The sequence below is a fragment of the Pogoniulus pusillus genome, chromosome 4 (assembly GCF_015220805.1).
Source record: "Pogoniulus pusillus isolate bPogPus1 chromosome 4, bPogPus1.pri, whole genome shotgun sequence".
NCBI classification, from domain to species: Eukaryota; Metazoa; Chordata; class Aves; order Piciformes; family Lybiidae; genus Pogoniulus; species Pogoniulus pusillus.
The window spans coordinates 1,460,081-1,474,498 of record NC_087267.1 but is presented as its reverse complement, the minus strand read 5'-3'; the positions used below and the strand labels follow the sequence as shown (position 1 = coordinate 1,474,498).

The following is a 14,418-nucleotide window of genomic DNA, read 5'->3' as shown; positions in this document are numbered from 1 at the left end:
CCTAGGGCTGGGGAAGCTGCTGAAAGCTACCACTCTCATTTTTCCCACAGTGCCCATTGGCACCTGCATTTGGTTTCAGTTAGTTGTAGTCTCAGAGAGTGCTTGAAGGAGGGGGGTAATAGGAAGATCTTAACCATACTTTTCTTTCCAGCACTACCCATGTAAGACAGGATCACAGAATCAGAGAATCAGTCAGGGCTGGAAGGGACCACAAGGATCAGCCAGTTCCAATCCCCCTGCCATGCCCAGGGACATCCTACCCTAGAGCAGGCTGCCCACAGCCTCAGCCAGCCTGGCCTCAAACACCTCCAGGGATGGGGATGATGATCAGGTTTGATTTATGGCTTGCCACCACCAGGATTTTTATTTCATTTCTGTCTCAGGTTTGTAATGATTGAATCTGATAAAAAAAAATCAGCTGGACTCAGAAGCACTGCTGGGTATGTTATAAAGTTGGCTCTCAGATGATTTCTATAGTTATGGCTTCCTGCTGACTTGCAAGGGTTGATACAGGAATTACTTGAAAAGCAAATCTAAGCTAAGAAATAGTTTGTTTGTGGTAATGTTGTCATCTCTGAAAATACAACTGGTCTCTTTTGTCCCAGCACCAGTCCTAGCATGGGAAATTACAAGGTGCATCAGTGTTTCCTTCAGAGTGTGGGAGAACCACAGAAGCTTTAGGTGAATAAAGAGACATGATGAGTGATTTTATGTGCCCAGAAAGCAAATTAACAGGCTGCAGCATCAACAGATATGGATTGGGAAGGCAGCAAATTTGACCTTTGGGTGCTAAACCATTAGCAAATCAAAAGGCAGTAGAGCAGATAAATCTACATGTTAAAGAAAAAAAACCAAGCCTGTATCAACCCCCCAAGTATCAGCAGAAACTTTGCCCCTTCCAGAAACAATCCTTCTGAGTCATGGTTCTGTGCTTTGGGGTGAGTGTGGGTATAAAAATGCTTCTATCTGCTGCTGCCAGATGGTAGGTTTCTTGGGTTCAAAAACACAAACCCAACTTGATCTCATGTACCTTGGTTTAAAAATAAACCTCCTTTTATAGCATGGCTTGATTTTGACAGTCATGCTGTGGAGTAAACATTGGATACCATGTATGAGCACATTTTACAGCCCATGCCAGGCTCTCATTTTTGGGGTAGGCTCATCCTCTGAGTTTGTGAAACCCTCAGAAAGAGGATACAGGCTCACAGGATGTCAGGGGTTGGAAGGGAGCCAAGGAGATCATCCAGTCCAACCCCCCTGCCAGAGCAGCCCTAACACAGGTCACACAGGAACACACCCAGACAGGCCTTGAAAGGCTCCACAGAAGGAGACTCCACAACCTCTCTGGGCAGCCTGTGCCAGTGCTCTGGGACCCTTACAGGGAAGAAGTTCCCCCTTGTGTTGAGGCAGAACCTCCTGTGCTGCAGCTCACACCCATTGCTGCTTGTCCTATCCTGGGGAGCAGTGAGCAGAGCCTGTCCCCCCCTCCTGGCAGCCCTCAGATACTGATAAACATTGATCAAATCCCCTCTCAGTCTTCTCTTCTCCAGACTAAGCAGTCCCAGGGCCCTCAGCCTCTCCTCATCAGCCATGCCCTCCAGTCCCTTCACCATCCTTTCAGCCCTCCACTGGACCCTCTCCAGCAGATCCTTGTCCCTCTGAAACTGGGGAGCCCAAAACTGAACACACTATTCAAGATGAGGTCTCAGCAGGGCAGAGCAGAGGGGGAGGAGAACCTCCCTTGATCTGCTGGACACACTCCTCCTAATGCACCTCAGGATCCCATTGGCCTTCTTGGCCACAAGGGCACATTGCTGTGCCATGGGTAACTTCTTATCCACCAGCACCCCCAGGTCCCTCTCCACAGGGCTGCTCTCCAGCAGTCACCTCCCAGCCTGTACTGGCTTAAATTAAGACAGCTCACAGCTGATCGTAATGGCTCTTTGTGTTTAACTCCAGAGCTCCAGTTGGTTGTGAGCTTTGAATCTTAAAAATGCTTTCCATTGCTTGGTGGTTCTCTTGAGTTTACTTGCAAGGGTGTGTAAAGACTAAGGAATCCACCTGTTTTGTGATGGTAAGCCTGGAAATCTCCAGGGGCAGAATGCAATCGTGTCTCTGACTGAACTGATTTCTTCTTCCTCTTGCAGAGCACAGATGATTCAAACATAGCCATAATTGCTCAGAACAAAAAGTGCTTTGACAACGACATCGTGTGCTCAAAGAATGTTTTCATCACTGTTGGAGACACTGAGATTTATTTTAGTGAGCCTTCTGAGAAGCAGGTTAGTTATTGTCTTTGCTTTTTGGGTTGCCCCGAGATAAGCGTTGTGCAGTTGCGAGCGTAAAGGAGCACTCCTCTCTCAGGCTGAGTTAGCACTGCAAGTGCTTAGGGCTGGATAAAGCAGCAGGTCCCAGGGGAACAGAAAAGGTCTTGGTTTAATTGCTTCTTTGCAAATTCTGTTTGTTCTCCACTGAAGGCTGCTCCAAAACCTCAAGCAGCATTTTGTTTGCTTCCTCCTGCTTGGCTCTAAAAGGGAAACCCAAGTATGCAATCAAAGCAAACCTGCATGGTTGAAAAGGCAAAACATTTGGGTGTTAAACAGCATTTTCAGTGATATTATTGATCCAGCTATAAATAGGATAAAGAGATTGTTTAGTGCCTGCTTTGTTATTAGCTGGCTGCAGACCCGAGTGGCATTGTTTTGTTAGATCTTAATGAATATTCATTTCTGGCAGAAGGTCCCAAGGGGCCAGGAAAGCAAAGCTCACTATCAGCTTTGGAAGGCTGGCTACTACACTGTGATACACTTCCCAGAACAGGACATCACAGTTCTGTGGGATAAGAAGACAATGATGCATGTTAAAGTTGGACCTCGATGGAAGGTGAGCCAAGATGAAAACCTGAGGCTTTGTGTAGTTTACTGTGGCTGATGTGATCTCTTATTGAGCAGCTGGGATTGTCTTTTCTTCATGACTAGGTTCTTTTGGTAACACAGCAGTTTATCACCATGTGCAGCTGCTAGCATTTCCACAGTGAGAAGAGATCAGAGGATCACAGGATGTCAGGGGCTGGAAGGGACCCAAGGAGATCATCCAGTCCAACCCCCCTGCCAGAGCAGGACAATCCTATCTAACACAGATCACACAGGAACACATCCAGACAGGCCTGGAAAGGCTCCACAGAAGGAGACTCCACAACCTCTCTGGGCAGCCTGTGCCAGTGCTCTGGGACCCTTACAGTGAAGAAGTTCCCCTTTGTGTTGAGGCAGAACCTCCTGTGCTGCAGCTTACACCCATTGCTCCTTGTCCTGTCCCAGGGAGCAGTGAGCAGAGCCTGTCCCCCCCTCCTGGCAGCCCTTAAATACTTATAAACATTGATCAAATCCCCTCTCAGTCTTCTCTTCTCCAGACTAAGCAGCCCCAGGGCCCTCAGCCCCTCTCCTCATCAGGCAGTGCTCTCCAGTCCCCTCATCATCCTTGTGGCTCTCTGCTGGACCCTCTCCAGCAGATCCCTGTCCCTCTTCAGCTGGGGAGCCCAAAACCATATTCAAGATGAGGTCTCAGCAGGGCAGAGGAGAGGGGGAGGAGAACCTCCCTTGATCTGCTGGACACACTCTGCCTAATGCACCCCAGGATCCCATTGGCCTTCTTGGCCACAAGGGCACATTGCTGTGCCATGGGTAACTTGTTAGCCATGGAGATGTGATTTAGTGGCAGAGGTGCTGAGGTGAAAGAATCATAGGTTCATAGAATGTTAGGGGTTAGAAGGGACCCAAAGAGATCATCGAGTCCAACCCCCCTGCCAGAGCAGGACAATACTGTCTGACTCCCCACAAATTCAGCCTTGTATATAGGCTGTGATTCACCTCTGCCTCCAAGTTACTTAGGGGTGGGAAAAGGAGTTTTAGTTACCCAGTTCAGTGCAGGTCTTCAGAATTGCTGAAGCCAGAGGAGAATCAGCTTCCACATCTGGTCACTTGGAAGATGGCAGCTTTGTAGCTCAGACTGATGATGGAGCCATGCCCTGAGATGTAGCAAAGGCTGCTGAGATGAACAGATGTAACTCACGGTTTGGGCTGAAATTAAGACAGGAAGAAACAGGAATCCTAATATTTAACAGGAAACCTAATATTTAAACCTACTCAGTATACTGTAACAGGGCCTACCACGATGGAGAAAAGAACATGAGGCTCCTTCCCTTGCCAGTTGCTCGTCTCTGTTCCATTCCAACATTGTTATCTGCCTTGGTGTCTTTGCAGCTCAGTCTTTGTATCCTGGCAGAGTAACCTTATCTGCACATTTGGCAATCACATTCCTGCTTCACCTCAACCATGAATACATGTACTGAGAGGGGGCTCTTTGCAGCAAAAGGAAGAAAGGGAACACTCTGTGCTGGAATAGAATACCAGATTTTTTTGGAAGTATAAATTAGTTACCATGACCATCTAACCTGGTTTTAAAGCTATGTTCTTATAGGCTTTTTGTGCAGTGGCCATAAAATGCTTCACCCACAAACTGATTTCTCAGCCAATCAATATACAGACTGGGAAAAAACCAAACCAGAGTGCTGCTTCTGAGTAAGCTAGCAGGGAGCTGAGATCTGCAGCTTGCATGCAGGAGCACAAACACTTTCTGCTCTTCTCTCCTGTCTGTTTCCAATGGCTTTGGTCTCCACTGCTGGTGGATGAGAAGCTCAACAGGAGCCAGCAGTGTGCACTTGCAGCCCAGAAAGCCAACCAGAGCCTGGGCTGCAGCAGTAGAAGTGTGGCCAGCAGGGCCATGGAGGTGATTCTCCCCCACTGCTCCACCCTGGTGAGACCCCACCTGGAGTCCTGCATCCAGTTCTGGATCCCCTGTTACAAGAAGGATGTGGAGATGCTGAAGACTGTCCAGAGGAGGGTCATGAGGATGCTCAGAGGGCTGCAGCAGCTCTGCTGTGAGGACAGACTGAGGGAGTTGGGGCTGTGCAGTCTGGAGAAGAGGAGGCTCCCAGGTGACCTTCTTATGGCCTTCCAAGATCTGAAGGGGGACTACAAAAAAGCTGGGGAGGGACTTTTCAGGGTTTCAGGTAGTGCCAGGACTGGGGGGAATGGAGCAAAGCTGGAGGTGGGGAGAGTGAGGCTGGAAGTGAGGAGGAAGCTTTTGGCCATGACAATGGTGAGAGTCTTGTTCTACTCCTACATGCCTTTGTTCTACTCCTACATGCTTCCTCAGCGCCCCTCATCAGCTTTGTCGCCCTCCTGTGGACACCTTCCAGTACTGCAACATCTCTCTTGAATGGAGGAGCCCAGAACTGGACACAGCACTCAAGGGGTGGCCTGAGCAGTGCTGAGCACAGGGGCAGAATATACTCCCTTGTCCTGCTGCCCACACTGCTCCTGAGCCAGGCCAGGACGACAGTGGCTCTGCTGCCCACCTGGACACACTGCTGCCTCATGTTCTCTTCACCTGTCTTTGTAGTACAGGTTTTCCAGCCCTCTGATCATGAGCAGCCAGTGAAACAGGTCAAGAAGCATGGCCTCATCTTCCATCAAGTGCTCTCTTCACTTGGTCCAAGCACAAGCTCAAATCACCTATCCCTTGTACTTTACTGATGATCTGCTTTCATTAGAGTGAGCAAGGAACCTTTTCAGGCAGAGCTTTATTCCACATGTGTAATGTCTACTGATTATTCACCATCATGAATATCTAAACAATAAACCCATGAATCCTTCTTTGTTCCCAGGGGAAACTGGCAGGTTTGTGTGGGAACTTTGACAAATACACTTCAAACGATCTGACCACATCAAATAACATGGAGGTGAGAAATGCACAGGTGTTTGGAGACAGCTGGGTGCTAGGGCAGGTAAGTCTCATCCCCAGTGGGAATGTAGCAGAAAAAGGATGCTGGTTTTACTCTGTGAATTACACCACAAGCAGGACACGATGCACCAGCATCTTCTAGCCTTGTGCTGGCTGTGGGAGAGGATGTTTCGGTTTGTCTGCCTGCTGTATCTGAAATGAATGATTGCTATGAGTGATAACCAGCACCAGAACAAGGGGACACAGTCTCAAGTTGTGCCAGGAGAGGTCTAGGCTGGATGTTAGAAGGAAGTTGTTGGCAGAGAGAGTGATTGGCATTGGAATGGGCTGCCCAGGGAGGTGGTGGAGGCACCATCCCTGGAGGTGTTGAAGCCAAGCCTGGATGAGGCACTTAGTGCCATGGTCTGGTTGACTGGCTAGGGCTGGGTGTTAGGTTGGCCTGGAGGAGCTTGGAGGTCTCTTCCAACCTGGTTGATTCTATGACTGTTAATTTCAGTATCTGAAGGGGGACTACAAAAAGGCTGGGAAGGACTTTTCAGGCTCTGGCGGAGTGACAGGACTGGGGGGAATGGAGCAAAGCTGGAGGTGGGAAGAGTCAGGCTGGCCATGAGGAGGAAGTTGTTGAGCAGGAGAGTGGTGAGAGGCTGGAATGGGTTGCCCAGGGAGGTGGTTGAGGCCCATGGCTGGAGGTGTTTAAGGCCAGGCTGGCTGAGGCTGTGAGCAGCCTGCTGTAGGGTAGGGTGTCCCTGGGCATGGCAGGGGGGCTAGAACTGGCTGATCCTTGTGGTCCTTTCCAACCCTGACTGATTCTATGAATCTTCTGATCTCTGTGGTTTGCAGAGCACTGAGGGTTTGTGTTCAGTATCAGCCTTGGCAGGCAGCCTGTGCTCAGCCACTCTTCACATATCTTTCTCTCTTCTTGCTTCTCCTCTTCTTGTGTTTCTTCTTCTACACTCCCTACAGCTGCAACTGGACAGTAGCTTGCTTCAGGCTGTAGTTTAGTGTTCCTGGTAGCTGGCTTGCAGGACATTGAAGGTCTTTTGCAGCCCAGGGGAGGCCGTGCTGAGCATGGGTGGGACTGGGGCAAAAACAGTGGATTTGGGGAGAAATGAGTGACAGAGAGGAAAAAGATGGGGAGTAAGGAAAAGCTGAGAGCACAGTAGGCTGTGCTTGTGGGTTAGGCCTTGGAAAAGGCTGCCCAGGGAGGTGGTGTAGTCCCCATCCCTGGAGCAGCTGAAGAAGCATGCAGATGTTGTGCTTGAGGCTCCAGTTTAGCATTGCTGGTAGCAGGCTTCCGTTTGGACTCGTTGAACTTCAAGGTCTTTTCCAGCCTTGATGATTTTAGAGACTTTTAATGACTTCATCACACTTTATCTGCCTCTGTTAGCAATTTATTTCAGAAAAGGCCTCCAAAGAGAGCTCTCCTGGTCTTCATTTCTGCACCATCTAAATGGTGTTAGGAAGTATTTGATAGCTGGAAGCCTAAAGCCCAGTGCTGCTAATGGCAACCTGGGCATCGTGAGTGAGGGATGCTTGCAGAGTGTCTCCCTCCTGGGAGTGGCAGTGTCTGAGCATCCATATGGCAGTGCAGTGCAGGTAGACAACTGCATTGCAGCTGAGGCTGTGTTGGGACACCCTAATGATGCCTACAGATAGGTTATTGCTCTCTCCTGGGCTTTCTTGCTACCACAGAAGAGTATGGATGAACTCCTGCACTCTGTGTTGAGTGTTTACTTGTTATATTTGCTGTTAATTTGTTTTTCTTTTTGAAGAGAGACTTCAAGAGAAGGAGCTCAGCCATTTTTGAGTTATCATGATGCTCTGTGTTTGTCTGTATGAGTTGCTCTCTTCCTACCACTGCTGCTTTAATTGAACTTAGAGGGCTAAAGCCATCTCGACTGTGACTCCATTTAAAGTCAGTACAAACCCACCAGGGATGGATTTGGACCTTGTGTTTGTTTATGATGTTACAGTTGGTTGCTCTGGTAATGATCACAGTGTGTCACAAAGAAAACATTTTGTCCTTATGCTCTGAGTAGACAGCAGGAACATTTTGGTACTTGAGAACAAAACACAAAGATTCTTTTCCTTTGTGCAAATGTTTTCAATTATAACAACAAATCATGGAAAGGGGCAGATGAAGAAGATAGCATTTGGAAATGGCTCTGGCTGTCAGTGTACACAGGTCACAGAATCAGAGAATCAACCAGGGTTGGAAGGGACCACAAGGATCAGCTTGTTAAAACCTCCCTGCCACAGGCAGGGGCACCCTACCCTAGAGCAGGCTGCACACAGCCTCAGCCAGCCTGGCCTGAAACACCTCCAGCCATGGGGCCTCAACCACCTCCCTGGGCAACCCATTCCAGCCTCTCACCACTCTCATGCTCAACAACTTCCTCCTCATGGCCAGTCTGAACCTACCCACCTCCAGCTTTGCTCCATTGCCCCCAGTCCTGGCACTCCCTGAGAGCCCAAAAAGTCCCTCCCCAGCTTTTTTGCAGCCCCCTTCAGATCCTGGAAGGCCACAAGAAGGTCACCTGGGAGCCTTCTCTGCTCCAGCCTGCACAGCCCCAACTCTTTCAGTCTGTGCTCACAGCAGAGCTGCTGCAGCCCTCTGAGCATCCTCCTGGCCCTGCTCTGGACACTCTCCAGCATCTCCACATCCCTCTTGTAAGGAGGGCTCCACTTCTCCTGCTGCAGCCCAGGCTCTGGTTGGCTTTCTGGGCTGCAAGTGCACACTGCTGGCTCCTGTTGAGCTTCTCCTCCAGCAGCACCCCCAAGTCCCTCTCCTCAGGGCTGCTCTCCAGCCACTCACTGCCCAGCCTGCATTTGTGCTTGGCATTGCCTCCACCCAGATGCAGGACCTTGCACTTGGTCTTGTTGAACCTCCTGAGGTTGGCTTGTGCCGCCCCTGTCTAGGTCCTTCTGGATGGGTCCCTGGCTTCCACACAGCTTGGTGTTGACAGCAAACCTGCTGAGGCTGCACTCAGTGCCTCTGTCCATGGCACCCACAAAGATGTTGAGCAAGTCTGGTCCCAGGACTGATCCCTGAGGGACTCCACTTGTCCATGGAGCCATTGACAGCCACTCTTTGGGTGCAGCCATCAAGCCAGTCCTTTATCCATCTAGGTGTTGGATCAGATGATGCTGCAGCTCAGCTGGCCACAAGGCAAACACACCTTCACATGAGATGTTTGTGGTGTTTTTCTGCTTGTTTTCAAGTGCAAGAGCCCAAACGAAACCCTGAGACCGTGCGAGGTGCAGCAGAGCAAGTTCCCCTACGCCAAAAAGGAATGCTCGGTTCTGTACAGCGACCTGTTTGCACCCTGCCGCAACGTGGTGAGTTACTCAGTATCCAAGCTGTGCTCTCACACAGGGAAACGTTACAGCTCCAGGAGTTCATCTCTCCCTGCCATGCCTCTCAGTCTGAATGCTGCAGAGGATACAGAGTAGAGCTCTGTAAGTATCTCTCTGTGGGTGGGCTATGTTTGTGCAGAGCAACTTGTTCCTTTCAAGAGCCTAACTATAGTAGTGGAAGCCATGAGTTAGAATCATAGTAATGGAAGCCATGAGCTGGAATCATAGAATCAGCCAGGCTGGAAGAGACCTCCAACACCATCCAGTCCAACCTAGCACCCAGCCCTGGCCAGTCAACCAGACCATGGCACTAAGTGCCCCATCCAGGCTTTGCTTCAACACCCCCAGGGACGGTGACTCCACCACCTCCCTGGGCAGCCCATTCCAATGCCAATCACTCTCTCTGCCAACAACTTCCTCCTGACATCCAGCCTAGACCTCCCCCAGCACAGCATGAGACTGTCCCCCCTTGTTCTGTTGTTGGTTGCCTGGCAGAAGAGACCAACCTCACCTGGCTACAGCCTCCCTTCAGGCAGCTGCAGGCAGCAATGAGCTCTGCCCTGAGCCTCCTCTGCTGCAGGCTGCACACCCCCAGCTCCCTCAGCCTCAGGGTTTGTGTTCCAGGCCCCTCACCAGCTTCATCACCCTTCTCTGGACACGACTGCATAATCAAGTTAGTTGCTTGTTTCTCCCTCTCCCTGCCTGCCAGCATCATCATTCTGGTTTCCTGCTGTTCTTTGTCTTACCACGTGGCTATAGTCACCATGAGGTGGACAAAACCCATTGCCATCAAATCTGGTTGTAGATTTACATAGTTTGTACCTTATTTTCCCCTCCCTATATCTTTGCAACTTCCCTTTCTCAAATACCTTTTATTTACTGTTAAACTTTTCTTCTTTTAACTGCCAAATTGCAGTGAGATGATTTATTTGGGTCTGCTTTGCCTTGCCTCTCTCTCCATCTAACTCCTTTTCTTTTGGGAAAGAAGGGGGAAGTGGGAAGGGCATCCTATAAATTGTTATTGGCTCTATCAACTACAGTGGAGTCTCTGGGAAAGTTCAGTTAGAACCCAAAGCTATTCAGTGAGCAAAGGTTCTTTGCTACACCTGTGCAAGTGTTTCAGTCCCAGTCTTTAACATTCTTTATGACTATTAAAACCTAATGAGATCCTCCTGATCCTCCTGACTTTCAGAACTGAAATTTGAATTCAACGTGGTTAGGAATTTGCCTGAGGAGAAGGTTACAGAAGCTTAACCCAAGAGATTTATTAATGTTGACTTCAGTTACTATGTAAAGAACTTCTTGAGCCCGTGCCTGAGAACATGGTGATGAGTGTATTTTCAAAGCCAACAACTTCCTCCGAACACCCAGCCTAGACCTCCCCTGCCACAACTTCAGACTGTGTCCCCTTGTTCTGTCGCTGCTTGCCTGGGAGAGGAGTCCAACCCCACCTGGCTACAGCCTCCCTTCAGGTAGTTGGAGACAGCAATGAGCTCTGCCCTGAGCCTCCTCTGCTGCAGGCTGCACACCCCCAGCTCCCTCAGCCTCTCCTCACAGGGCTGTGCTCCAGGCCCCTCACCAGCCTTTTTCCCCTTCTCTGGACACCTTCCAGTACTGCAACATCTCTCTTGAATTGAGGGGTTTTGAAGGAGTTGTGCTGTTGGAGCTCACAGAGGGGCAGGTGTTCTCCCTGGCATTCACTTTCTGTGTCTCATCCACGATGCGACTACAATTTGCAAACGCTGCGATGAAAATGCAGCTGTGTCACGTTCCAAAGTGCTTCTCAGGGGCAAAATATTAGTTGGCAGTCAAGTACTTTCACATACACACACCCATCATCTATGGGAGAGCTTGTAAAGCAAACCACTTTCAGGTGTTTCTATAACCTATTCATCAGTGTGTTCAAATATGACTCTTACACATGCAAATCAGGTGAGCTCCTACCAAGGATAACTGCAGCTGACTGCTGGCTGCATGGGTGGAGAATTCAGGCCCAAGCAGGCTGACACCTCAGGGCACAGGAGGAAGAGAAAGTATTGATGTGGGTTTTGTGCTTGGAGCAGTGCTCTTAGAGTTGCTCCTGCTGTGCACAGCCTATGGGACAGGAGGCCTCACAGTTCAGCTGAGGCTGGAAACTCCTGTTCTCAGGGAAGCAAAATCTTGCAGTGCTGTCTGGCAGCAGCTGACTTGCAGATGCCTTGCTAAGCATCGAACTCAGCAAGAGCTAAGGAGCTTCAATACTCACAGGAAAAATAAGATCTTCCTTGTCACTCCTGCACTCAGCAGGAGCTTTGAACCTAGGCTCCTGGTTTGTCACAGCAGCAGGGAGATGACCTGACCCATGCAGACACTGTCCTGCAGGCAGGAGAGGCAAGCTGAGCTCTTTGGAGCTCCGAATGAAAGCAAGATGCCATCTCTCTCCAAGGAAGGCAGAAAAACAGCCTTCATGTCCCTGCCAGCTTCTAACAAGTGCCAGCTGAGAAGCTGTCCCTGTGTCAGATAAATGCTGCTTTGTGATGGTGATGGCATTTCTGTAATCTGACTTGTGTCACTTGAGTGCTCTGTGGCTGGGAAGGAGCAGAGCAAACCGAAGCAAAGCACTGCTGAGGATGTTTGCTGTGTGGAGTTAAGAACACTGCTTTGGAAACGTTTTCAGCTTACAAGAAGCCAGGATGGAGCCTGTCGTGCCAAGTCTCAAAGCAATGCAATAGCATCTCAGAGTCAGAGGTGGGTTTCTGATCCAGTGAAAGTTTGTGGGCAGGGTACACTGAAATCTTGGTGAGTGGAGAAATAATTCTCTCTCGAATGTCACCAGTGTGCTCAAGCTTTCTTTTTCTGACCAAACCTCCCTCTGCTCATTACTGGATAATTAGAGCTGCAGCTCTGACTGCTGTTCATGTTAAACTGACAGGACAACTATAGATGGCAGCATTAGCCTTACAAAGGTAGAACTGCCAGCTTCAGCATCCTCACCAAAATCCATCAGTAGCAAGTGTGTGGACCTGTTAACAGTAATTGATGGAAGTTTTCCCTTGTATTTGTAGCGTGCATGTGGAGAGATTTTTGTTACCAGGACATGAAATGACAAACATGAGCAACCCCTGCTGGGAAGTGTCCTTGAGTCCATCTTGGACTTAAGGTACCAGGTGCTGGGTGGCACCCCCCACATGCAGCTGCAGGCGGTGGAGTGTCAGCTGCATGTGGGCAGAGTTAGCCAGCCCAAGGGGGTAGGGTTAGGTGGCCCAGGGGCTGGCTGGCCCCATAGATTGTCTATAGATAGTCTACAACTACCTGAAGGGAGGCTGTGGCCAGGGGGAGGTTGCTCTCTTCTCACAGGTGGCCAGCACCAGAAGGAGAGGACACAGCCGCAAGCTGTGCCAGGGGAAGTTTAGGCTGGAGGTGAGGAGAAAGTTCTTCCCTGAGAGAGTCATTGGACACTGGAATGGGCTGCCCGGGGAGGTGGTGGAGTCGCCGTCCCTGGAGCTGTTCAAGGCAGGACTGGATGTGGCACTTGGTGCCATGGTCTGGCCTTGAGCTCTGTGGTAAAGGGTTGGACCTGATGATCTCCAGCCTTGGTGATACTGTGATACTGTGATTGTTATTGTGATATCGCCTGTGTGTGCTGTGCTGGTAATCCTGGACCAACCATGTACCAATGCTAGACTAAGTTAGCTGTGCACACCTCTTCCAAGTGAGCATACAATTCACTGTAACATGGAACTAAAGCGGGCAATGACCACCTCACCACGTGGGTGACCCAAGAGTGGTTCCTCCCAGAGGCAACGCCAGCACATACACATCTCTACTTTGTAGCAGGCACAAGCTGACCATTCCAGAGTACTTTTTCATGTAGGAAAGCACCCAAACCTCAGAAAGTACCTTACTTGGATGTCACATTCCTTCAGTCACCCCAGAGGTGGAATTCAAGCTGAAAATAGCATAATTTGTGCAGCTCATGCAATGGACCCACCAGTCCTCTTTTTTATCCTTACCATTCCTCTGATTTCCAGATTGATGTGACCTCTTTTGTCAAAAACTGCCACACGGACACCTGCAACTGCAATCTTGGTGGGGACTGTGAGTGCTTGTGCACCAGCATCGCAGCCTATGCCCACAAGTGCTGCCAGCAGGGGGCGGCGATTCACTGGCGATCCCCTTCGCTCTGCGGTACGTATGAGGGTTGACTTTGCACCGGAGCTCACCTGTGAGGCATCTTTTGCTGCCTAAGGCCAGGTGGGTAATAAATGTACCATCCTTTCATCAAACCACGCTAGCTGTTGGTCTCATGCTGCCAAATTCCTGAGTCTTACTGAAGAGGACTGGCTGTGCTCGGGGGCTGCCATGAAGACACCTTTGGAAAGGCACCGGTATGCCAGATCCGGTGTATGTACCAGATCTGGCGTGTGTACCAGATCCAGTGTAGGGCTGCAAAGGATTCAGTCCATTCTGCTTTTCACTGACAGTGAGAAGTGTCCTTGGCTGTAGAATCATTCACACTTCAGATCTGCTGCCCTGGCACATCTGTTTAAATATGGCCATAGGTCACTGAGTAAAAGCCTAGGGAAGTAAAGTCACAGAGTGAAACACACTCTAGGAAATGAAGCTTCCTCTGGTGTTAGTGAATGTTAGTTTTTTAGGAGGCAGGTATGCCTGTACTGTGTTGTTCCTTCTTAATAATAATAATGGTCTTGGCTATTTTTTTTTCAGCTTATGACTGTGAATATTACAATCAAGGTATGTAGTGTTTAGTATTGCTGTCTTTGCTGCATCCTCATCCACCCTGCTGAATTACTCTTTGTGTTTGCAAGCACAGTAGCTAGCTATGTGCTAGAACCAAGCCCATCCTCCTTGCATCTAAAATGGAAGAGATTTTTATAATGCATTTAGTTGCAGGTAATTACCCATGATGACCATGTTAGAACATAGAATGCATCTTTGATGTACTATTCTATCATCTTTCTTCTCCATGATGCTGTTCTGAGATATTTATCTCTTTTCCCCTTGCTAATTTTGGTTCTTTCTAAAAACAAATACCCAAATAAATATTCACAGAATCATAGAATCACTCAGGGTTGGAAGGGGCCACAAGGATCAGCCAGTTCAAACCATTCTGCTTTGTTCTGGGACCTTGCTTCCTTTGGCTTCTCCTCCACTCTGCTCTAATATCTCTGCACTTAGCTTGGCTAGCAGATGACAATGTAAGCTCTGCTGGTTGTTTTGTTTGCCTGGGAAGGGAGAGAGGCTTTGAGGCCCTTCTGG

The 14,418-nt window shown here is 49.4% G+C and overlaps 1 protein-coding gene across 1 annotated transcript in view; it reads left to right on the top strand.

Moving 5' to 3' along the window:
• The window catches only part of OTOGL (otogelin like), a 103,785-nt gene that overhangs the window by 53,780 nt on the left and 35,587 nt on the right, over window positions 1-14,418 (top strand). The window contains 6 exon segments of the mRNA XM_064142863.1: window positions 903-923; window positions 2,755-2,883; window positions 5,726-5,845; window positions 9,025-9,141; window positions 13,170-13,326; window positions 13,867-13,893. Coding sequence (XP_063998933.1) covers window positions 903-923; window positions 2,755-2,883; window positions 5,726-5,845; window positions 9,025-9,141; window positions 13,170-13,326; window positions 13,867-13,893 — 571 coding nt within the window.